The 25,182-nt window shown below is 39.8% G+C and overlaps 2 protein-coding genes and 1 long non-coding RNA gene across 3 annotated transcripts in view; all 3 read right to left on the reverse strand.

The window, feature by feature from the left end:
• The window catches only part of LOC127438523 (adenylate cyclase type 9-like), a 38,960-nt gene extending 33,951 nt beyond the window's left edge, over window positions 1-5,009 (reverse strand). Inside the window, exon 1 of the mRNA XM_051694166.1 lies at window positions 936-5,009. Within this exon, the coding sequence (XP_051550126.1) occupies window positions 936-2,745 (1,810 nt within the window). The 5' untranslated portion in view covers window positions 2,746-5,009. The remainder of the gene's footprint in view (window positions 1-935) is intronic.
• The window catches only part of LOC127438538 (uncharacterized), an 87,741-nt gene that overhangs the window by 33,951 nt on the left and 28,608 nt on the right, over window positions 1-25,182 (reverse strand). The window lies entirely within an intron of this gene.
• Window positions 8,683-25,079, reverse strand: LOC127438524 (sarcalumenin-like). Its single transcript, XM_051694167.1, has 7 exons — window positions 24,980-25,079; window positions 15,464-16,681; window positions 14,782-14,874; window positions 14,184-14,279; window positions 12,767-12,883; window positions 12,437-12,670; window positions 8,683-11,016 (listed from the first exon to the last, which is right to left on the reverse strand). Exons 1-7 carry the CDS (start codon window positions 25,035-25,037, stop codon window positions 10,211-10,213), a joined length of 2,622 nt encoding a protein of 873 aa, XP_051550127.1. The 5' UTR covers window positions 25,038-25,079; the 3' UTR covers window positions 8,683-10,210.

A 25,182-nucleotide genomic window follows, 5' to 3' on the forward strand; every position in this document is an offset into this window, starting at 1 on the left:
CAGTGGCTTTTACAAAAAAAAATCTGACAACGCAAGAAATCCATGTATAAATGATACTCGAAATCGAGTTAGTCTGTGTTTTTGATGTCAAAAGTAAACGGGCATGCACACAACACTTGCTAACATTAGACAAAGAGGCGGTCACACAAGGCTTTTTTTCGGACAATGAAACACGCGGGAAGGCTTTTGGTGTAAGTAAATAATACATCGCAAATAACAAATATTACCCTTAAAATGTTAAAATATATTGTCTGCTCACTTTCCTACAACAATAAAACACACAAATTTAAAATATATATTCTTTGAATAGAGCCAAGAGGTCAGCGTGTGACGTTTCGATCTTCTATTGGTCACACATCCTCTCGTCATACGGATTCGCAGGTCAGAGTTCACCAAACTTGAACTCTTGTTCACAGCGGAGTATGAAATTTCTTCACAGGAGTTTGCCTTTCCGGTATCCCACGTTCGGATGCGTTTGAATGGGAGTGAATGGTGCGTGAGGTGTAAAAAATGGAAAAAAGGGCATGAAAATAAGCTTCGTTTTTGTTTATGACCTGGACATTTCTTGACCATTTTTGTGGGATTCACCCACGTGGTGACAGACTGTGTCAAAGGGAGGCTACAATACAAAACAATCTATATGAGGTTATATGAGGGTGCAATAAAACTAGACAAAAGTTGCAGCCCTTTGTACAGGGTCCTGAGAGGACAAGGCTACAGGGTGCACAATGAAACACTATCATCTTCCTTTACAATCATCATTATAGCAAGGCTTAGTGCCCTTTTTGACTGCTGTTACCAAAACAAATACACACAGCTAAACGACATCTAGGTACAGAGATACCCAATATCCATGGGGTGACTAAGCGCATTTGCCTAAAGATGAAAACTATTGCAAATATCTAAATTTTGATCTCTGTTCTTAAGTGTCTTACCTTTCAGCTGGTCATTAACACTTTGCCCGGCACGTTCCAACACTCTTCCATCCTCTTTCTCATAACGGTCATCCAGAAAACTTGCCGTGACCTCTGACAAGTGCACCTTCCCTGCAACGCCCAGCTGTTCCATTAGATTGGCCAAGTTGACATCATTGGACCAGACATCAAACTTAAAGCGCTTCATTCCAAGAATTCCACAGAGCACAGTGCCAGTGTGGACGCCAACACGCATGTCCACGGTCTCACACGTCTCCTGGCAAAACTGCTCAATGGCATGGATCATCCCAAGCCCCATGTCCACGCAGCAGTAGGCATGATCGGTGCGTGGCTCAGGGCAGCCCGCCACACAATAGTAACAGTCTCCTAGAGTACTGATCTTCTCGCAGTGGGTCAACTCACACAGACAGTCAAAACGACCAAACAGGTCATTCAGCAGTCCAACTAGGGCATGGGCAGACTTGTTGGCACTCATTTTGGTAAATCCCACAATGTCAGCAAAGAGGATGCTGACCGGCTCCATGCGCTTCATGTTGAAGGGTCTGAAAATGATTTGTCCACGTGGGATTGAGTTTTTCTTACGCTTGTTGCTCTTCGGGCTGGACGAGGTTGTTGCAGATGCTGTTGCAACAGAGCATGTACCTGCGCTGTATCGTTTCCCTGAGCTTTCGCTCTCTTCGTCTCCCTGTTTCATCAGTTCGTCCGCCACCAGCTGTGGCATGACGGAGTGGATCATTCGCTCCTTCAGCGCTTTCTCCACTTCAAGGTCCTTCCCATGCATGATTGCCTGTCCTACTTTCAGAAAGGTACTCCGAGAACGCACTTCAGACATAATGAATATGTGGATGCCGATGACATGGGCGCACAGGTGCAAAATGGCTTTACCTGGGCCGAGCCACCTCAACGTTTCCCAGTCCGAACTTGGACCTTCGCCGTTGGCCCATGACCCTACATCACTACCATCCAATAGAGCCAGCTGCAGCCACCCTAAAGCCTCAAACAGCACAGAATACAGGAGTCCAAGAAGCACAGAGGCATACAGCCGTAGATGCAAGACACTGTACAGCAAGAGCAGCACCTCCATACAAAGGGAAAATGTTCCAACAGGTGATATACAAGGAGCATATTGGGAAGACTTCTCACCAACAGGGGGTAGTAGTGATTGATTGCCCACTCTCTGCCCACCAAAATGAGCAAAGTAAGCGGTCTGGGTCTGTGGTGCTAACGTGATGCAGAACATAATCACTGTAAGCATAAAGGAGGCATGGTTATAGAGACGCACATACGGCCTCAAGAAGGTAAACCAGAGAAGGAGGAGGCAGATTATGAGGAACCCTGCAGTGGGGACCAGGAAGTTTGTAGGGTTACACCTGGAGCTATTGATCCCAAAGTACACCCCCCAAAGGAGCGCTGCGGTGGTGAGGTAAAAGAGGATGTAGCGGAATCGTCTTTGCGTCTGGGGAAAGCACCGCTCCCTGCATGCCTCCTCCAGGACGGATGAGTCAAATTTAGGGTCCCAGCACTGCGTGGAAGACCTTTCAAACAGTGGTGGAACTCTCCTTTGATTACTCAGATGAGTCATGGTAACCCTGGGTCCACCTAACTCCCCAGAGCTGCAGCTGGATGAGATACTATATTTGCAGGGCTTGGAGGAACCCATGCCGCTGGGCACATCAGAACACTCACCCTCTCGGCCTGGGCCCACCTGTTGATTGTAGGCGTCAGTTATCTGCACAGTAACGGCCCCCCCTTCACTATCACAGCTAACCTCGGTCTCCTGAAGTGGTTGGTGCTGCTGTGGTAATGCCATGGCAACAAAACAACAACTGGCTTTTAATTATCACATTTCAGCTACTGCTGACTGTACAAAGGAAGTGGCACTTGATATAAAGAAAAATATTCTTATGAGTGCAGTAAAAAGTTCCTATTTGAAAAGAGTCCTGCCCAAGTACTATCCAGAGATGGACCGTCTTGGACTCTTGAGCAGTTCCTTATCCGTGCTCCAATGATGTCAGCACTCGGATTCCATTATATTCTATGGCTCAGTTGCGAGTGCGCCTGTGTGTACTTTTGCTCCGTGCACGCGGTCATCCACTCTGTCCCTTTTTTTCCAGCGCATCGCTTTTAGTTCAATTTCAAAACGACAAGAGCAAGTGTCCTACGTATCTTTAAATTAAAAGAAATGTGGGCGGTTGGTGTAAATCGGGTGTCCTGAAGCAGTTTTTAGATGACTTTTTTTTCCAGTCATGAGCAGTGTTGGGTAAGTTACTCTAAAAAAGTAATTAATTACTAACTACTAATTACATCTGATACAGTGTCATTAGAATACTGTACTAATTACTCTGTCTGAAAGGTAATCGCATTACATATTACTAATTACTTTTTAAAACCCTCATCAACCTCGACCAGATGAAAAATACAACAATAGACATGAAACTGTTCTTTTAATTCTTTCAAATAAATCATATAAAATCACATAAATTATTCTTGAACTGGCCAAAGAATTTAAGGGGGCAGCGTTAAATTAAGAAACATACATTTTAATATCAGAAGTTAAATTTCGATTTTAAATTTACTATTGTTTTATATAGAAGTTTTCTATAGTCTATACAGTATTTAATGCAATTACATCATAAGTAACAGTAATTAAATTACTGAAAAATGAAGAGTAATCCCTTACTTTTTCCAGAAAAAGTCATTACAGTAGTTAATTACTTATTAATGCATTACACCCAACACTGGTCATGAGTCATCAACGCTGTCCCTCAAACACCCTCTCCAATGCTCTGCAATGTTTGAATTTACTTTCCCTTTCATAAAGCTGATAAAAACATCCGAAGGTAACATCAGTTTAAATTTCATATTTTCAAATGCCAGCTTTTACACATTTATCGCAGTAGGTTTCGGTTTAACGTCATTTTTCAGTCAAATGTCAAACGTAATGGTTGCTGTTCTTCGGTTTAGACTAATCTGTAAAAAAAAGGCGCGAATTTCTGAGAAACTTTTAAAACGCTTTAAATTCCCCCTTTGAGCGACACAAATCACTTCAAATCGATTTTAATGTCTCTAACATTCTATTCCCTTAGGTTGTGACATCATAATGACATGAAGCGACACTCGTCTTCATCTTAATATCGGGTAAAAACTAAAAATAAGACGGTAAAACGTTACGGCTGCCCTTTTTTCGTACAAACTCAGACAACATTCCGTTACTGCCCCACTTCTGCCCCTGTCGAGGGTAAAAAGAGGGCCTGTTCCCATGGAGGAGCCCCGTCCTTTCCTGAACACCCACTCCGGATATCAAAAGTGAATTTTCCAGCTTTTATAAAGTCGTTGAAATTCTTCCAAGCGCGAGCTGCGTGAAAAATCAAGCTGACGTCGAGAAGTCGCGAGAACTTTAAATGACATCAGCGCTTCGCGTGTGGGTGCAACGCGGCTGTGCAGATCTGCCAACTCCAGAAGACATAAATAATATGGTGATTTAAGCTTTAAAGAAGGAAAAAATACTGATGACAACGAGCCAATCTTACAAGTCAAAGTCAGCTGAAGGGAAGTATATCCTTGTTTGTTGTGTGTAATCCTTCTTAACCAGTTACTTGTGTGTAATCTCCAGTCATTTCAGTGCAAAGTGTCCAAAATAAAGACTAAAGTTTTTTTCCCCAGGCCTCAAGTCCCTTGATTAGGCTGCAGTTTAACACTCGTGGAGTTCAGGGCAAGAATGAGTATGTGCCCTCCTCACACTCCATTACACACTTGAAATCCCATGCCAATGCTCCAACTTTATCCTCTACTTTATTCCCTCCAGGTCTCCAAGAAGATACGCCGTTTATGTTTAGGATTCCTCCAATACTCTGTACAAGTCCGCTTTTTTCCGTTGGCAAGCTCATGCCAGGCGAACGCGCCGCAGCTGTGTCACGTTGCGTCCTCTTCCGTTCACTCTCGGTTCTCCTCTCCCGTCTGAACGAGTCTGTTGAAGGGAACGGCTTCAGATTGAGAACACGGCGATTACCCGGGCGCTGCATTCACCAGCAGGACCACCACCATGTTCTGAGCACACTCGGAAAAGATGGTTGTGGGCGTGCAGCGGGGTGGACAACTTGACTACACAGGGGAGGGGGCATTTCGGAGGGGTGCGCGCGCACTCTAGGCTCTCTGAACGGCGGCGCGCACGCATGGCAAATGCGGTAGGTTTCACACCTCAGATTAGATTGATGTTCTCTGGGCATGGAGCCCATGTGTTGTCATATAAAAAGAACAGGTACGTTGAGTGTGATTATGAAGCTATTTATTCTCTGTGCCTAGATTACTTCTTAGAAACTGTATTTGTGTTGTAACTTGAGTAATAACTAACTGTCATTGAGGTACACATAAGTCAGAGTCAAGCATCAGGATATTCTAAGTGTAATAAAATGTAAACAGGTGTGTAATAATGTAACTGTTATTAAAGTCCTATGGAAACAGGAAGTGGGGGCGGGGCATGTCGAACAACTCATTCCATTTTAAAAAATAGCTAAGAGGCTTTAGTTTACAGCCACATACACGCACACACACCCACATATACCCTTTCCCACCATACAGCTCATGTCAGAGCCGCTTAACGTGCACACTTGACAAGCGATCTCAGTACCAGCCAGCTTTTCCAAAGACTTGAGAATCAAACGATGATCTAACTGACAACATTAAAGGGGTCATGACATGAGGAATCAAATTTTCCTTGATCTTTCGTCATATAAGAGGTCATTGTACTATAAAAACATACTGTAAGTTTCAGAACTGAAAACTTCCTCCTTAATAGAAAAAGAGCATTTATTTAAACCAAGCTGCAAAAATGGCTCGTTTGGAATTCGTGGAACTTGTGATGTCACAAGGACCAAATACATCTGCATATGCAACGCCTATTTTTCATAACTGCACCCTTGGCCCCGCCCACTGGTGCTCAGTCCATCACAGGGGTGAAGAGGAGAGAGATGGGCCTATCATGGGAGATTCAACCAAAGTGGACTTACACAGGACACCTTCATGTGACGGTCTGGATTTAAATGTTTTTCTACATACAGTAAACATGCACAGACAGACATCTTTGACCGCTTGATACATATCTCGGGCTGCTTTTAAAAGACGCGGTGTCAAGTTACAACTTTTAAGAGGAGAAGCTGTTTCAATCATGAATATTTCATATGTCATGACTGTGTGACAGTTTATGGTGCTGATATTCTGTTTACACCAGGTGCGTCTGTTGACATGATGCAACGGCTTGAGGTTGTCTACACTGCGCACGTCGACACAAACTTTCTAAACCATTTATTTGTGTTGTTGGCAGTAGTAGCGCCACCGCTTGCAGCACAAAATGGAACAGGATATCTGTTTACTGTTGACGCACCGCAATGGATACTTCCATGGTAGACAGCGTCATTGATTATAATGGGTTCTATTGACGAGACGTGACTCTCGTGTCTGGTGTAGACAGGGTGCGAGTGTTAAACGATGTGCTTGAGATGAACAGTTTAATATATTCGGATGCAATGTGTTGGATGTGCGTTATGTGTAAACCCTGACATTTAGTTTTATATTGTTGTTGAACTGGTTCATTCTCTTCCAATTGAGTTTCAAAAATGGCTGAATTTGAGGGGCTGCACGATGTTAGCCAATCACAACAGTGGGCGTTTACGTTGAAGTTTTAAGGAGGCGCTTATGCCAAAACCAAGCGTTTCAGACAGAGGGCCAGAAACAGGGTGGAAAATGACAATATATTACGAAATTATGACTGTTTTAATGCAAAAATTATCAGTGGACCTCAGGGAAAATAATAAAACTATTTAAAAAAAGTGCATTTCATGAGCCCTTTAATCCATAACCAGCCCACAAATCCACACAACACATTGCGGTCTTTGCTTATGAAGAGGATGGAGCCGTTGTGCAAGTCCAATTTGATAGATGATAAACAAGCGAGTTAAAGATAATATATCCATGTTATGAATCTCAATAGCATAAAGAGTAAAGAACACTTACTCGAGCTGTATATCTCAAGAAATCTTCGGCTGCACAAAAAATATAAATAAACTCCAGCAAATTTCCTCGTGTTCAGCTCCCTCATTGGCTCGTCCCATTCAGTAGTGATCATCCCTATGCCCTATTCCCTTTGAAGATAATTACCCTCCACTGTAAGAGCTTCAGATGGCTTAAAGGTGATAACTTTTTAAGTCTTCGAAAATATGCTTGGAACAACCCTACAGCATGGATTGTGTTCACTTCAAAGTGCCCTGCGAAGTGTTCTCATTCTAGAAAGCATTTGATTGGGTAAGGTTTCTCATCCTCTGTGTGACATCATGGATGTTCCTTTCCCTTCCAGTCTTTTTAGCCGGAAGAGAGAGTCTGCTGATTTTAAATGTTTATATCTTCTGAAGTACACTAGCATATAGATGACTTTAAAGTGACAGTTAACCCAAAAATGAAAATTCTCTCATCATTACTCACCCTCATTCTATAAATCTCTACTTTCACTTTCACTTCACATTCTTCTGCTTTTGTTTTTGATGATTCACATTTTTTTGTGCATATCGCCACCTACTGGGTGGGAAGGAGAATTATAGTAAAAAAGGACTTAAGTATTGATCTGTGTCTCTCCCATACCTATCATATCACTTCTGAAGACATGGATTAAACCACTGGAGTCATATGGATTACTTTTATGCTGCCTTTATGTGCTTTTTGGAGCTTCAAAGGTCTGGTCACCATTCACTGGCATTGTATGGACCTACAGAGCAGAAATATTCTTCTAAAAATCTTAGTTTGTGTTCTGCAGAAGAAAGAAAGTCATACACATCTGGGATGGCATGAGGGTGAATAAATGATTAGATAATTTTAAAGCTCATAGATATGGACTAAAAACTGGAGTCTTTAATGTCTTTTTTTTCTGTGAGGTGCAAAATGATTCATTCACACTGATTGTTGTTCGTTAGAGAGAAAGATTAAGTTTACTTATGTGGTATGATTTGGAGACAAAATTTAGCTTAACAGTAGTTAGCTGAATTTGACACAACCTCCCTTTTGGGCTGTCTTTGAAGGTAAAAGTATTCATAAATGAAGTAAATTATGTTTGTTTTAGGGTTGGGTTATGGTTATAATTAACTTTATTTAAAAACAAATGTGGTGTGTCTGTGGTAAGGAACATACCTGAGATTCTGGGTGCGTACTAACCTTTAAACCTGATAAGTCACATCCAAGTAATAATTATCCCATGTTTCCTGTGTCAGACATACTGTGTTGTGTCAAGAGGGAAAGTTTATGACACAGGAGTCTGTTGAGGGATTTGACCAACACTAACCTATGGAGTCGTCATGCATGCACAGCTTGTTTTTCTTAGTACTTTGTCAGTCATAACGCAAAAACACAGCTGCAGATTATGTAAATAAACTCAAGTATAATTAGAGATAATAAGTAAAATAATTAGTAATTATAAAATAGATTTTAATATAAAAATAATTTAAAATAAATTGATAATTAGGGACACAGTTTTCAGTAAAATCTCAAATAAACTCTTATGAGATGTGCGCTCACGCTACTAATTTATTGCAGATATTTCAGCCTTTACAATACTGGACCTTTAAGGAGTCATAAATACTAAGAGAGCTGAGTTTTGATGAGGCATGTGAGGTATAATATTATATATTATGTTACAATGTTATATAATTATATAGAATATAGAATTCATGTGGGCTATAATATGACATATATCTTTATATTAACAATAAATGTAAATTGCCCTCCTTGACATTTTATTTGTTTATAGAAATGGATAGATTTCTGCTGCTATTTAGTTTCATTTACAGCCTAAAAACAGATAAACAACATAACATAAACAGTACTTTTTATGAGGTTATGTCATTGAACGGATCAGTGTTTTTATTGCAGCGAGTTCAATGGTAAAATACCCCATCTAGTGGATATGTTGGGTCATCTTTTGTGCACATTTCGAAATGGAATCACCAGTTTTAACTTGCGGGAGCTCTTCACACTCACAAACAGCTATAAGTTGTCATACTAAAAAGGCCAAATTCAGTTGTAAACACATTAATTTACTCATTCCTCTCCCAAGAAAGGCACTCATTTGGGCATTTGAAAATGTTTTAATTCAGCTATTTACAGTGTATTTTTATATTGACTTAAAGGGATAGTTAACCCAAAAATTAAAACTGTGTGCATATGATGTGTATGACAAACGATTTGTTAAAGAACATTTCAGCTCTGTAGGTCTATACAATGTAAGTGAATGGTGACCAGACCTTTCAAGCTCAACAAAGCGCATAAAAGTAATCCATATGACTCCAGTGGTTTAATCCATGTCTTCTGAAGTGATATGATAGGGGTGGGTGGGAAACAGATCAATATTTAAGTCCTTTTTTACTATAAATCTCCACTTTCACTTGAACTACAGAGCTGAAATCTTCTTCTAAAAATCATCAATTGTGTTCAGCTGAAGAAAGAAAGTCTTACACATCTGGGACGGCATGAGGATGAGTAAGTGATGAAAGAATTACAATTTTTGGGTGAACTATCCCTTTAAATGTGTCATTTAAATGTTGACTTTCCATATTGTGTGAATCAATAGCCACAATCTACAAGAAACATTTAATTTCACCATAGTTTTATCATGCAGTAATGTCAATATGTAACTCTAGTAGTTCTTAACATTTACCAACAACTTTAAAACCAGTAAACTGTACAAAGGAAAATGATTAATGCAAATCAAGTGGTGCTGAGGTAATGGAGAAAGCATAAAGTTAAGCTTTCTACCACAGATGTTGATCACTTTTACAACAACATTCCAAAGAAAAATACGATTAAATGACATGGTATTGTTCCGCACATAAAATAAATAAGTATAATAATGCTTTGCTAACTGGATAAAATTAGAACAAGCAAGGGAAAAAAAGGATGAGAAAAAATGATAAATTGATTCCCCTCGTTCATGCCTGTGTTATATTGAGTGGTAAAAGTCTCTCTACGTCCTATGTTTAACTGACCTCACATTTCTGTGAATCATTCATATTATTCATTACATCTTATTACACTATATCCTCTCCCTTGCTTTTTCCATAAACTGTTATTCTCATCCATCCAATATTCAATCCATTATTCTATTCATTCATTGCTTGATGCCCTCATTCCGATGACTGATTGATTGTTCCTCCAGTAGGGATTAAAACTTCACTTTTCCATACTTCCCATCTCTCCCTCTCTCTATTATTCTCCCTCTTTCTCATTCTCTTCCTCCATCACTGTCTCCTCCAATGGTTTTTGGGTTTCTCCTTGGTCTCTGCAGCTGGCTCTATTATGGTTTCCTTCTTCACTGCCAAGCTACTGAGCAAAGCAGGTAGGTCCTCTGTGATTGCCTTCTCAATCTTCTCCAGCAGGCATCCACCTGACCAGCTGCAGTGTGAGGAAAGAAGCTTAAAGCCACTGGGAGGATTCACTCCAAAGAAGTCCCGGTATGCTTCCGGTTCCGGCAAGTCAAACTTACTCACATTGGTCTTGGCCAAAATAGACTTAAAGATGTAGAACTTGTCAGGATCACTGACAACATCACGGAACACCTCATCGGGGTCACTGAACCAGCCAAGCTTGTCATAGTACGTCTGCAGGTAGCGGTCCACCAGGAGAGCGTGGATGCGTACGCGGATGCCATGCTGGCGGATGAAGGCAATCTTGTTCTCTAAGCGGTTCTCAATTACCTGATTCAGGTCCTCCAGCAGAGAGATCTCCTCACGCATGAAAAGGTCTCTGTTGGTGTCTGCAGCATAGTCTTGTGGCCAGAAGGAGCTCACATAGACACGAGGGGGCTCTGTCACATTAATCAGGGGAGCCATGCTCCAGAAGAGGGCGCCATACACACGCATTAGGTTCTGGGTCGTCAGACTGTCAGCTTTGTTGAGTATGATACGGATCTGTGACTCGCGTCCCTTCATCTGTCTGAATAGCATTTCAAGTTCTAATCCTACATCCAGTTTGGTGGGGTCAAAAACCAGGAAGATGAGGTCAGCACGGTCTATAAACCACTGGCACACTTCACTATAGGGGTAACCTATAGGATGACAAAAGAGCATTGTAATTATACTTGCCGATTACAAACAAATTGGATTTAGTATTTTCTTTTTAACTAATAAGGCTCATATTGTGCCAACAATGTTCAGTACAGATTCAGTTGCATGTTGTCTAATTCACCTCGTATATACTTTAGGTCTTTCTTCAAATTCCGGCATTGTCCCAGGGGTTGATTTTATATTCAAGCGTACTTCAACTTTTTTCCATTATACCCCTAAATTTCCATTATAAAAATACTAGTGCTGTCAGTCGATTCAAAATTTTAATCTTGATTAAATTGCATACTTTTTTGTAGTTAATCATGATTAATCACAGATTTTGAAAGTGCTGAAATTTGACACTATATATACTTCTTTTCCTGTCAAAATGCATTTACAGTATTTCCATCTTAAGAAAGAAAACAAAACAATATGTAACAATATAATGCTTTATTAACATTTTCCAATCAAAGACTTCCGCAGTATCAAGATAGAAATGATCTAAAATATCACCAATCTCAAGTCTAAGTGGGAGTTTGACTAATTGAAAGAATTAGTCCCCATAGGTTGAGTATTCATTGCAATGGGCATTAAATCTCTTAAACTCTCATCCTCCACAATATTAATCTGCCGGTAGACTGTGTCTATCCACTTTGTTACAGCAATCGTGAAGCCGTGTTCCTGATTCATGTCAGGGTGTCAACGCCAGCAGCGCTTTGAACTCCACATGAAAATGCTTGAACACAAGTGTCTCATTCTGTGTTTTGGTGATGGTTAAGACTTGAAGTGCTTCTGTGGTAAATAAAATGCACCTTACATAGGCTGAAAAATACCTGATTTCTATCACAAGTCCCATCTGTGCTTGTTTTGTACATCAAATAGCATTAAGAGTTCCTTTCTCCATCATATTATCACTGACACGGAAGCGCTGTTGTGTGTGTGTTTGTGGTGTGTGTGTCAGTTTAATGATTCCGGGTGGACACATTGCAAAGGTTTATGTGTTTATGCTGGTTTATGTTGTATTAACAGTAAATGCGTTGATCGTGATTAAGAAAAATTAACGTGTGAAACTTTTTTCATTAATGCTGGAAATAAGTTACAAGTGATGTTTGAAGAAAACATAGAAAATCAAGGTAAATATCACTTGCGAACAGAGTATTTTTATTGGCCGTCGTTTCCAGTCAAGATGTAATTTTGCCAGATTACGCTTAAAAGTGTGTAAATATTATTTAATTGTGTGTATTCAGGATACATAATATGTTACCCATGAAATTAGCCTAAGCAAGACAAATTTGGACAAAGTACAGTGTGTATTAAACACAATACAGTGCTTAAAGTTCCCAAAGTTAAAGAAAATCCCATATACCAAACAGTAACTCTGTGATTATATACTGTTAAACACTGGGAATACTGTATTCTGACCTCTCTCTTGTTGCTTGCGGTTCTCAATGATTCCAGGTGTGTCCACAAAGGTGACACGCTCCAGGAGTTTGTGTGGCATCTCGATTCCAACCAGCTTTTCCAGGAAACCCTGTCCAAATTTCTCTAGTGGTGAGAAGGAGCGGGAACTGTCTGCTGCCATGACAATGCCCTCAATGGTGCGAACCTTCCCACCATGCATTAGTACAGTGTATTCTGAGGTTGTCGGCTCAGCTCCTGAGAAAGTAAAAGAGAGATTAGCAAGAGGCAGTGTTTGTTGAACTAATATTTGGAATTATCTTAAATAACAGCTCATTAAATTCTTGCATTTACCTGTGTAAAGTTGTTGTGAAGTGTCATCGAGATCCAGAAGATAATTGATCATGGAAGACTTGCCAACACTCCAGGGACCCAGGAAGAGTACCATGGGCTTAGAGGTGATCTCTGCATCTGAACAGTGTGAAGAGAACAGATAATAAACACAGTGAATCACAGTTTAACTGTGGATAGTGGTTCAATAATTTTGACCCTGTTTGTGGTAGTAAGTTGAATCCAATATATGTTGTATCTTGAACACTACTATCAAAAATAGTGATTGACCAATGCCAATATCTAAAGAGCAGTGGCTATGTTGATATACTGTATGCAGAAATATAAAAGGCTGATTTAATACGTGCTTAAGAAGATGATCTATGAGCACTTTACAGCAATACATGTTTCACAGGCAGAAATCTCTGATTTTGTGCAGTTCATGGATTAAATCTATGAATTATATTCAGTCATTTTATTTAAATTAGATATCCACATACACTCACTAAGCACATTATGAGGAACACCTGTACACCTACTTATTCATGCGATTGTCTAATCAGCCAATAATGTGGCAGCAGTGCAATGCATAAAAATTCAAGCAGATACGGGTCAGGAGCTTCAGTTAATGTTCACATCAACCATCAGAATGGGGAAAAATACAATCTCAGTTATTTCTACCGTGGCATGATTGTTGGTGTCAGACGGGCTGGTTTGAGTATTTCTGTAACTGCTGATCTTCTGGGATTTTCACACACAACAGTCTCAAAATTTACTCTGAATGATGCCAAAAACAAAACACATCCAGTGAGCGGCAGTTCTGTGGACTGAAATGTCTTGTTGATGAGAGCGGTCGACGGAGAATGGCCAGACTGGTTTGAACTGACAGAAAGGCTACGGTAACTCAGATAACCACTCTGTACAATTGTAGTGAGCAGAATAGCATCTCAGAATGCACAACACATCGAACCTTGAGGTGGATGGACTACAACAGCAGAAGACCATGTAGGGCACTTTTTAGGACCATAGTGTTCCTAATAAAGTGCTCAGAGAATGTGATGTGTCAGTATATGATGGAAGTATTATTGCTATTTTCCTTTCTTATTGTTAGACAAGACTTTTAGAAGTTACAGGGAAATGTTGTAGAGAGAGAGAGAAAAAGTAATGTGGGAGGCACTTTAAACATGAGCTCATGCTTCTCTTCTGAGCTGCAATACTGTTTAAATGAGACTTTGCAGCATGCCAGTCTGTTATCATGGTAACACGATTGCATATAACAACAAAACAAACTGTTTTAGTCGTTTACAGCTCAGACAGCTCCTTCACATGCAAAACTTTCAATTTTCAGTGCCGTCAAGGCTTAAAAATGACCAAATACAGTATATGCAGATTTATCTCTATCAGTGATATATCGGTGGACCACAAATTAAAAGAAGTTTACCTGATACTTCATGCTGTCTGAGCTCATTGTATTTGTAGGCATTCTCTAGGGGTTTAATTGCTGTGTTGTAGATATGTTGCAGCTTCTTCAAGGCATCTTAGGAAACAGAAAGAAAAATAGGGAAACAAGCAAAGAAATGAAAAAGAACATCAAATGAATGTTTGTACAAGATATCTAAAATTATATAAAAAACCATTTTATATAGATTCTGAATCAATTATACACACAGATTCATTGAATCAGTCACAATTCATAGTCTGTATTTTCACAATGAATTACACTGACTCGTGCTAGTTCAGACTCAGTTACTTATTCGCTATTTAGAAGAGTTAGACAAGGCTACATAAATTATAGAAATGGTCCAATAAAGAAATAAAATCAATTGCTGTTTCTTTTTTTCAATAGGTTCTTGAAACAGCAGTAAACACGATATTGCTGAGAAAACAATGAATTGCTTTATGGTTTTGCATGTGATAGGTGTGACCAAGGCAATGAGCATAAACAAAATTGTTTTGGTTGAGCTATAATTTGATAGGCTGATGTAGATGACATGATAATAGACCTAATAATAGACCCTCTGGATACTTATGTGTCTCACCAACAAATTCCTGTGAAGGTTCAGCTGTGGCCAGACGCAGCATTTCTTCAATGTGAGACCGATCTCTCATGCCAGAACCTGGAGTTTTCACCACTGCCAGAGAAAACATTGCCAGTCAAAAACAGTATAACGTGAAGTAATTCAATCTCATACATGTATAATCGTTACATTTTCTTTCATATGGATGGCATCTGCAAAACAGAATTGGCAACCATCACAATGGGTCCATCAGCATACTATTAAAAGCATCTGAAACATTTCTTCCCCATTACAAAGCTGTCCTCCATGCAGGCCAAAGAACATTTTGTTATGAATGGCCATGGACTTTTGCCAAGGGTTATTTCTGTTAGGTTATTTTGGTGGTGGGTTTATTCATGTGCCACCTTTTACCAAAGAATCAGGTTTGGAAACACACAAAAGGGACTGACTATTACAAAAGTGTACTACCCTGCCCCCTGACGACTGAAACAAATATAGCTCCTTCTCTCTGGTTGTGTCCATGATAATGCATTGTGATAATTTTAGAAGTGTTTATGTAAAATGTATTTAAAATTAGAGCAACAAACGTGTGTGACGTGTAACAAACATGTTATCTCACATTAAAGTGATAAATTGAAAAGGCAGTTGAAATTAAAAATTCTGTCATAATTTACTCATTTATGCTGACTGAACCATACTTGACCTTTAGCAGATGCTTTGGGTGCTGGTTCTTCAGCGGATACCTCTTTTACTGTTACTTCTTCAGGAAGTGTTGGAACACCTTCTTGGACCACAATTTGTTTTTGAGTAGGTACAGCAAGCTCCTCAGTTACCTCTTGGACTATTTCCACTACCTCCTCAACAACCTCAAGTTCCTCAGCAGCTGCTACAACAGCCTCTTCTGTTTCAACCATATCAGCTTCTATGAAGGGTTCAGGTTCTTCCACAGATGAGACACTCACTCTTCCTTTCAAAATAACAGGCTGTTTTTCTGCAACTATAGCAACCTCTGATTCTCCTTCCTTCACTGGTACAGCTTCCTCCTCTTCAGGGAAAGCTTCTTTCTCTGCCGTTATTGTAGTCTCTTCTGGTCTCTCTTCCACTTGCTCCAATGGCTCTGTGTCTTCTTCAACCTGTGGAACATTTTGAGACACCTCTTTGGCATTTGAAACCTCCTTTGCCACCTCCTCAGGTTGAGGGATCTCCTCAGTCTGAGAAACATCCATTTCCACATTTATTTCCTCTTCACTCTGGGAAACCTCCTCTTCCTCAACCTCCTCTTTAGTCTGGAAAACCTCTTCTTCCTCCTCAACCTCCTCTTCAGTCTGAGAAAACTTTGCTTCCTCTACCTCCACATCATTCTGTGAAACCTGCTCTACCTCGTCTTCAGTCTGTAAAACCTCATCTGCATCCTCCACCCCTTCTTCAGCCTGGAAATCCTCTTCTGCCTCCTCAGGTGCTTCCTCTTTCACAGGTTCCTCAACAGCCGTAGGTGCCTCTACATCACTGTCTACCTCAGCCTCTGCCTCTGGTTCTGACACCTCTCCCACATCATTTGACACCTCAAGAACTTCTTCCTCCACCATTTCCTCAGATGTCTCTTCCTCCTCAAGTTCTACCTCCTCTTCCTGAGCCTCCTCCTCAAATATCTCTTCATAAGATGTCTCGTCTTCAATCAACTCTGCAGCTTTCTCTTCTGAAACAACCTCCTCCTCTTCCTCCTCACTTGAGCTGACTTCATCTGCAGTGGTATCAATATGTGCACCAGTGGTGCAAGGTTGGCAGACGGGTCTCTCTGGTGCAGGTGTGTCATTGGAGGAACTTTGGCTAATTTCTTCTGTGCCATCACAGCATGCGAATAGCTCGCCTTCAGGCTTCAGCTGCAGAGGTACAAGTGGCTCAGTCTCAGACACCACTGCATCTGTGATGTGAAAAAAACAAACTGAATTATCAATAATTTTGCACATTCAAATCGAATGAAGAGGAAGGAACACATCTTGCCTGAGAATGTAGCTTATACGGCTATCTGCTTCTCCATAATTCAGAAATGTCAATGGAACACTCTGCTACCCTGTTATCCAGAGGCTTGGCTTACTGGACTGGCATGAACACAGGAATCCATGGACAGAAAGTCTCCTTGTCTTGATGGATAATGTATTAAAAGTCAGGCCTAGAAACTTTCAATCTACTATCAAAAGAAAAAGTGTCCGGATTGAAGGAATGGGTATGTTGAATGCAGTGTGTATTTAAGACAGAATCCTCTACAACAGTGTTTCCAACCTTGTTGCCGTAAGTACCCCCACAGCGCCATCAGTAAGGTTCAAGTACCCATTCATAGACACAAAACCAAAGAATGTGTACCAAAGGCTAAATATAATTTATATATTATTATTATTATTATTATTATTGTAATTAAATATATTAATTTTTGTTTTGATCAAAAACTGATTGTAAAGAATAGAGAGGGTATTAAAAGAGACATTATCAATGACAAATGGATTGTGTGGATCTCATCTTTGAAAGCAAATTACACAGAATGAGTCAAACCAAACCTCTACTCACAACATGAAGTGAAAGGATCCCGGTGCTAAACTTCGCATATTATAATATTTATTTGGAGATTTTAAGAATGATAATGAAATCGTTCAAATAAAGATTAATCTGAAAATCAGTTGTGAATCACTGCTCTACAACATCACAGTAACAAACAAACAAACAAAAATACTATTGCAAATCATGTTAAGAACCATAATATCTGACTGTCTTACAATTTTAAAACAGTAATAATCTGGGATTTGGATTTTAACAATCTTTGATTTAGTAACAGAGCTGCTTTGATGCAGAATATGTCTGTGATTCAAGTGTTGATGAATGCTCTGGAAAAGAGCAACAGTAAATGCTTTTCATGTGAATCACATCCTGAAATAGGAAGCAGAGCTTGCAGAAGAGAACGACTAGTTCTGTTCATTTGGATCATCAGAGGAAGGTTTATTTTTCATCCTGATCTCTGGTGCAGCAGCAGGCGCCTCTGATAAAGGTCTTAGCATGGTGGCTTTGTACTCACTTTCCACTTCTAGGTTTAAAAGTGACATGTGTAATTTTTTCAGTGTTAAACTACTTTATTTATTGCCATTCATATGTTGTTTTCCCTGTAAAGTATAAACACTGTGGCTCTTTGAAGTCCTGCCCTAAACTAAAGCACCTACAAGAAAACTGCATTTACATTGGATTTGAAATCATTGAGTTATTCTCTGCTTTGGACATCAAACGTCAACAGTCATGCGCACAACATTTGTACACTTTAGATAAGCTGGAAAGAACAGTGGTAAAAGTGTTTACATGGGGTAATGGGGCAAAAATCTACATGTACCGACTGGTTGATGCTTAAAGGGATAGTTCACCCAACAATTAACATTCTCTCATCATTTACTCACCCTCATGCCATCCCAGATGTGTATGACTTTCTTTCTTCAGCAGAACACAAATGAAGATTTTTAGAAGAATATCTCAGCTCTGTAGATCCATACATAGACAATGCAAGTGAATGGTGACCAAAGCTTTGAAGCTCCAAAAGCTAATAAAGGCAGCATTAAAGTAATCCATAAGACTCCAGTGGTTTAATCCATGTCTTCAGAAGAGATACAATCGGTTTTGGGTGAGAACAGACCAAAATATAACTCTTTTTCACAGTACATCTTGCCATTGCATTCTCTAGGCATGATCATGATTTCAAGCTCGATTACACTTCCTAGTGCTCGGCACATGCGCAGAGAGCTAGATGGCATTAGGAATGAGCACCAAGGAGACTGTTGATGTCATGATTTATAGTGAAAAAGAAGTTATATTTTGGTCTGTTCTCACCCAAAACTGATTGGATTGCTTCAGAACACATGGATTTAACCACTGGAGTCTTATGGATTACTTTTATGCTGCCTGTATGTGTTTTTTAGAGCTTCAAAGTTCTGGTCACCATTCACTTGCATTGTATGGACCTACAGAGCTGAAATATTCTTCTAAAAATCTTAATTTGTGTTCTGCTGAAGAAAGAAAGTCATACACATCTGGGATGGCATGAGGGGGAGTAAATGATGAGAGAATTTTAATTGTTGGTGAACTATCCCTTTAAGCATCAACCAGTAGATTTTTGCCCCATTACCCCATGTAAACACTTTTACCACTGTTCTTTCCAGCTTATCTAAAGTGTGCAAATGTTGTGCGCATGACTGTTGACGTTTGATGTCCAAAGCAGAGAATAACTCAATGATTTCAAATCCAATGTAAATGCAGTTTTCTTGTAGGTACTTTAGTTTAGGGCAGGACTTCCTGTTCATCTAAAAAATGGAAATGTGGAGAGTCCTTATTTTTGTGATTGTGACACTAGTAGAGCAGAAAATGCATGCTACACTTTTAATGTCATGTGCTTCCACTGAAGAGAACAGCTCAGCTTGATGCAATTAGTTAAGTTCACATTTTAAAAATGGGGGTGTTAATACTGTTCCTTCAGACTAAGGTTTATTTTGTTACACACTGAAGTGTTTTCAGTTAAAAGTTATATGTTTAATGTACTTGCATGGACATTTACTTATTGAAGATATATATTGCTATATTAAATGTACATTTTAATGGCATCCATTCGTATATTAAACAGTGAAAATTTGCATTTCAAAAAGACTTGTTCGTTTGAGTGTTAAATTACCCCCTGAGACAAAATTCCAAACTGTCAATGTTTTCAACTAAGTATGACAAACCCCCAAGCCAGCTGACACTAGCGAGGTGTCATACACCATGCACATTTATGTGACATTTGAAAGGCCTGCTGAAAGCAGAGGGCACTAGAGTGTCTATATTTAGTGCAGAGAAATCTGTTTCACTCCTGTCATTCTCCATGCTGTAAGACCTCTGGCTCATAAAAAGAAGGCTTAAGTGTTCCTTGGAAGTCTCTAATTGATTCAAGTTGGCTCTAGCAGCCAGCCAGTGTGAGAGTGAAATGTTCTGCACTCTTGTTCACACACTAATAATCTTGAAGACCCAGCACCAGATTACTGTTGTTGATTGTATACACAGTGCACTTTATAACTCTATTAATAAACTACATTGTGTTTACAATTGTGACATTACCACATAGCTCTACTTACATAATGACATCACCGCCATGCAACAAGACCTTCTACAAAGTCAAAGACAGATGTAGGGACTGATCCCTACATTGATTTATTTGATCTCTCTATGACGTCTTAAATGTCACAGAAATAGAAAGGCTGATTGTTATGTACGACAGAATTTGCTTGTGGAATTTGTACTATATAGTGAGTTGAATAGCTCAGGATCTGTTGTAGGAAGTCATGTTAATTTAATTCAATTAAAGCCAGAGCTAGTGGTAGGAAAGGGAGTTTTCACAGTTATGTGCACTTAGGACCATCTCTATTCACACAGGTATCATTTTATTTAGATAGCAAGGTAATGTCTGGGGAGCTCTCTGTCACAGTGGAGCAGGGAAATGTGTTTGTGTCATATTGAAAGTCTCAGTAGAGCAACAATAAGAGCAGCAGTTAGGGCTGAGTACAGACACAGATTTCCCTATTTGATTTGATTCCGCTTCACAAGCTCTCAGTTCGATTTCCATATGATTTGATTCGATTTTGATTAATTTGGGTATATTTCAGTTATAATGTCCATTTTGTTTCATATGAAAGAAATTCTCTCTTAGCTAATGCTGTAAATTATACAGGAATCTTCAAAATTGGTACATTACTAAAATAATAATTGAAGAAATTTACAACAGGGCCCAAACTATTTCAATTGCTATTTATTTGACAGATGTAATAATCAACACAAGTAAACTTTTGAGTAAAAATCGATATCGGGATCATTCAAATGAAGATTGCGATTAATCGGAAAATCTCTATTTTTACCCAGCCCTAGCAGCTCTGGCATTTAACTCTTTATCCTGTTGAATTAATAACACCAAACTTGACAGCTGTGGTATATGGGCTAAATGATCTCAAATAAAACCAACCCCCAATACAATTTTTTTTCCATATTTGATATAACAGTGAAAGTGAGAATAACATAAAAAGTGAGTTTCAATAAAATAAGTTAAAATATTTACAATAAGCGTTAAGTGACGCATATCAGCCTCATCCCCCGCAGACAAGATATTCTGAGGTGAGGATAGGAATGGACAGGTGCCCAGTCCTAGGTCTTCACAAGGACACAAATAACCCTTCTGTTATTTTCAGCCAAAATGACATTGCTGTTCAGCTCATCAGCAGTATTAGCTGTATATATCTTTCTGGTAAATCAAGACTCTGTCTGTCTTTAAATTCCTCCTATATCAAACCATTTTATTCCTCCTTCCTCTAATAAAACCTCCGTATTTTACTCTAATGGCTTAGCCATGATCCACAGATTAATATTGGCCAATATACACCGATCAGCCACAACATTAAAACCACCTGCCTAATATTGTGTAGGTCCCCCTCGTGCCGCCAAAACAGTGCCAACCCGCATCTCAGAATAGCATTCAGAGATGATATTCTTCTCATCACAATTGTACAGAGTGGTTATCTGAGTTACTGTAGACTTTGTCAGTTCAAACCAGTCTGTCCATTCTCTGTTGATCTCTCTCATCAACAAGACATTTCAGTCACAGAACTGCCGCTCACTGGATGTTTTTTATTTTTGGCACCATTCAGAGTAAATTCTAGAGACTGTTGTGTGTGAAAATCCCAGAAATACTCAAACCAGCCCGTCTGATACCAACAATCATCCATGTGATTATCTAATCAGCCAATCGTGTGGCAGCAGTGCAGTGCATAAAATCATGCATATACGGGTCAGGAGCTTCAGTTAATGTTCACATCAACCATCAGAATGGGGAAAAATACGATCTCAGTTATTTCCACTGTGGCATGATTGTTGGTGTCAGACGGGCTGGTTTGAGTATTTCTGTAACTGCTGATCTCCTGGGATTTTCACACACAACAGTCTCTAGAATTTACTCTGAATGGTGCCAAAAATAAAAATCATCCAGTGAGCGGCAGTTCTGTGGACTGAAATGTCTTGTTGATGAGAGAGATCAACAGAGAATGGCCAGACTGGTTTGAACTGACAAAGTCTACAGTAACTCAGATAACCACTCTGTACAATTGTGGTGAGAAGAATATCATCTCTGAATGCTATACTGAGATGCGGGTTGGTGCTGTTTTGGCGGCACAAGGGGGACCTACACAATATTATGCAGGTGGTTTTAATGTTGTGGCTGATCGGTGTATGTCTATAAGAGTGACTTATCAAAGCCTTACCTGTGACATTATGAGGAAACCAATCATAGACTCCCTAATAAACTACCAAGAATTCTTCTTAGAAAAGTGGACTGTGTAATGAGTAAGATCTAAAATGTAAGTGCCTTTACATGCACTCCAGATAACTACCAAAAATCAACTTATTCAAAAAATCCATGCCAATGCAATTAGACTGTGTTTACATGAGATTTGAAATCATCGGGTTAGTCTCTGGTTTTGACATCAAACGTAAACAGGCATGCACACACTAGATAAGCCAGTAAGAACGCTGGTAAAAATGTTTACATGCAATGCGAAATCAGGGTAATGGGCAATTATCTATGTATGCCATTCGGTTTATGCTTAGACTGTTTATGACCTTACTTAGAAAAAAAACCAAAAACACATAAGGCCTTTACATGACGTTACGTGTTGTTGGCTTATTAAGCATATTCGGTGTAAGATGCAAACATACTCAATGTTTAGATTTGCTTGACCATTTGTGTGCCAATTTATGTATTTTACTTAGTTTTAAGCAAACAGCATTAGTGTGTAAACAGTATGTGGCTACAGTAGTAACATTGTTTACTTTGACTTGTGTGAGTAGCATGTGTGTTTGGCTGGTGTGAGTTGACTGTACAGGGAAAGCCCCTGTTGCTAAAACAAGCTGCATACAGTAGCATGGCTGGACAGATGCTCTAAGTCCTACTGTTAACATAATGGTTGCCCCTACAAGGCCATCAGGACAGAAATAAATTCTGATTGAGACAGTGCCGTTGTGACAGCAGCTGTACACTGTGTGTGTATATGTGGATAGAGAGTACAAGGGGGTGTGTTAGCAGAGCTGTGAAGGGGGAAGGCCTATGTGTGTGTATTTGCGAGATGGCCACGCAATTGCCTGCAAAAAGTGTCTAACTCTAGTGCCGCATTCTAAGCCGTACCACCTGACCGTACAGAGAGAGAAAGAGAAGAACAGTGCAAGGACAGACAAGGATAACCCTTACAGCTGAGCAAGGGGGTGCTACAGCCTCAGATAATTTAGCCTACAGTATTTGGTTTTCTATTACTGTTGAGAGACAAGAAAGCCACCAATAGTGCCAACAATGAGCTGACAGTTGCCCTTAAGACCAAGGTATACTCTGGTTTTCCATGTGCGTGGGACGCAAATGTCATCATTAGCACAGTATGCACGGACTGTCCACGTGCAGTCTCTGTGCTTATGATTTTGCACATCATTGCCGCATGTGCCTGGATTTGACAGTGCTGAAAGAGCGTCACAAAGCAGTCGTAGTGCGCATGCGCCGAATGCGTCCGTGTGGGCTAGCAGTCAAAAGGAGTATACTTTGAAAGGCTATGCACTCGACCGTGCGTGAGACGGAACAGCACGCGCAAAAACAAAGTTAAACTATCAAAGTCAACTATCATGAATTCAGTAGCTGGCTTTCCATCTAAATGTTTTGCATTTCTAAAAATTAGACTAAAGAAAATACGAGTCATGCGCATTATCTTGAGGGAGCTGCCTTGTCATGACGGAACATCTGAATGACCTCCTTGCTTCGGGAAGAGTTTTATTTGCAGGATTGGAGCAATTGTTTAATTAAATGCTGCCAGGAGACGCCTCAGAATAAGTGTAATATCTCATATTATAAGGGCAGAAATGGGCTGTGATGCCCACACGCTGCCAGCCCCGTATACCTCGGAGCGCCCGTGCTCAAAACTACAATCACCTTTTTTTTATACCCACTTTAACAAGCAGCTGTGGGTTAAAAACTTCCGAATGTCAAGGGCTATTTTCGAAGAATTGTGTGCCATGGTCGGACCTTTCGTTGGACCAATCACATTAGGCTATCGCACACTTGTAACACGTGCACAAATGGTCAAAACACATCATCATTTTGCAAATAAACTGCTTCCATCAACTTAATGCGCATTTGAACTAATGCGAAACACTAGAAAATCCACCTCTGCCTAGCACATTACATTTTAAATGAATTTTGAGAGTTTATTCGCATATCAAACGTTTCCATTCAGAATTTCTTTTGCGCCATTTCAAAATGCTCATAAAAATTGTTGGATAGAAACCCTTGCTAATGAAAAAAAAGCAGGTTTTAGGGTGAACCTAAACAATTGGAAATAAAAATAATTTTTTTCATTGCAGCCTGACTTTGGACCAACAGCTGTTCAATGCAATGTTAATCCAAGATGTCTTTAATGTTATACATCGAGCCACATATACAGGACATCATAAGCTAGACATAAGTGTTATTTGATTATTAAGATGTATAGACTTCTTGGATGGGGGTGTGTGTGTCACACTTTCCATCATGCCAGTCAGAGTCTGAGAATTCACAACACACTCGTTTCAAAGGGTGTACAATAGTCCAATTCAACCATTAATTTTAGCGGACTGCTTATTAAACTGTTGTCTAATAGTGTTCTAAAGCATGTAATCGTCCTGAACTGATCGCACTTGAGATCAAAGGGCAATGGTCAAACCTACTTTAACTCAATATTCAAATATTTTAAGAAGGTAATAATTAGAGGAAATTACACTACCAAGAATCCACCCAAACTCAGACACATACACACTGTAAAACTGTTATTCTCAATTTGCATTCTTAGAATTCCCTGACTGCACATTCATTACTCCATATGTTATGTGCCATGGTTAATACAAGCATGTACAGAAGCAGGGGCACTCATATCCATTAATGAAAAGCAATCTGATAGGGGTTACAAAAGTAGGATTTGAGACACTGTATTTATCCTGTGCTAAATCTGAGGCCTGAAACTGCAGGGCAAATGTCACAATTCCCAGTATCCAATCACTGTTCTGTATGCCTGATCACTTGAAGAGGCCTTTGGAACCTTTAACTTCAAGTTTCCGCTGCTGACCACCAAGCAATTTTTAATTTTTTGGACTCAATTTCTCTTACCTGCAGTGGTGAGGGCCAGTAGAGCCAGCAGGCAGCAGACGGGGAGTAAAAGCCTCATTTTGACTGCCAGGGCTGGTCAGTTCCCTTTTCAGGCTATATATACCCCACGAGACAGGCAAAGGGGGCATGTGGAGGGTCTGGGGGTGGGGCGGTGCTCACGGACATTAGAGCATTCGCACAAGCGTCAGCAGTAAGAGCCTTCT

The sequence above is a fragment of the Myxocyprinus asiaticus genome, chromosome 49, assembly GCF_019703515.2.
Source record: "Myxocyprinus asiaticus isolate MX2 ecotype Aquarium Trade chromosome 49, UBuf_Myxa_2, whole genome shotgun sequence".
NCBI lineage: Eukaryota > Metazoa > Chordata > Actinopteri > Cypriniformes > Catostomidae > Myxocyprinus > Myxocyprinus asiaticus.

What these genes read in the sequence shown, in the direction of transcription:
- LOC127438524 (XM_051694167.1), bottom strand. Translation starts at nt 25,037, where the DNA reads ATGAGGCTTTTACTCCCCGTCTGCTGCCTGCTGGCTCTACTGGCCCTC. An exon ending in CAGACAGCATGAAGTATCAG is followed by an intron (nt 12,884 to 14,183) that starts GTAAACTTCTTT and finishes CACACTGTTCAG; the next exon opens with ATGCAGAGATCACCTCTAAG. An exon ending in TTCACAACAACTTTACACAG is followed by an intron (nt 12,671 to 12,766) that starts GTAAATGCAAGA and finishes TTACTTTCTCAG; the next exon opens with GAGCTGAGCCGACAACCTCA.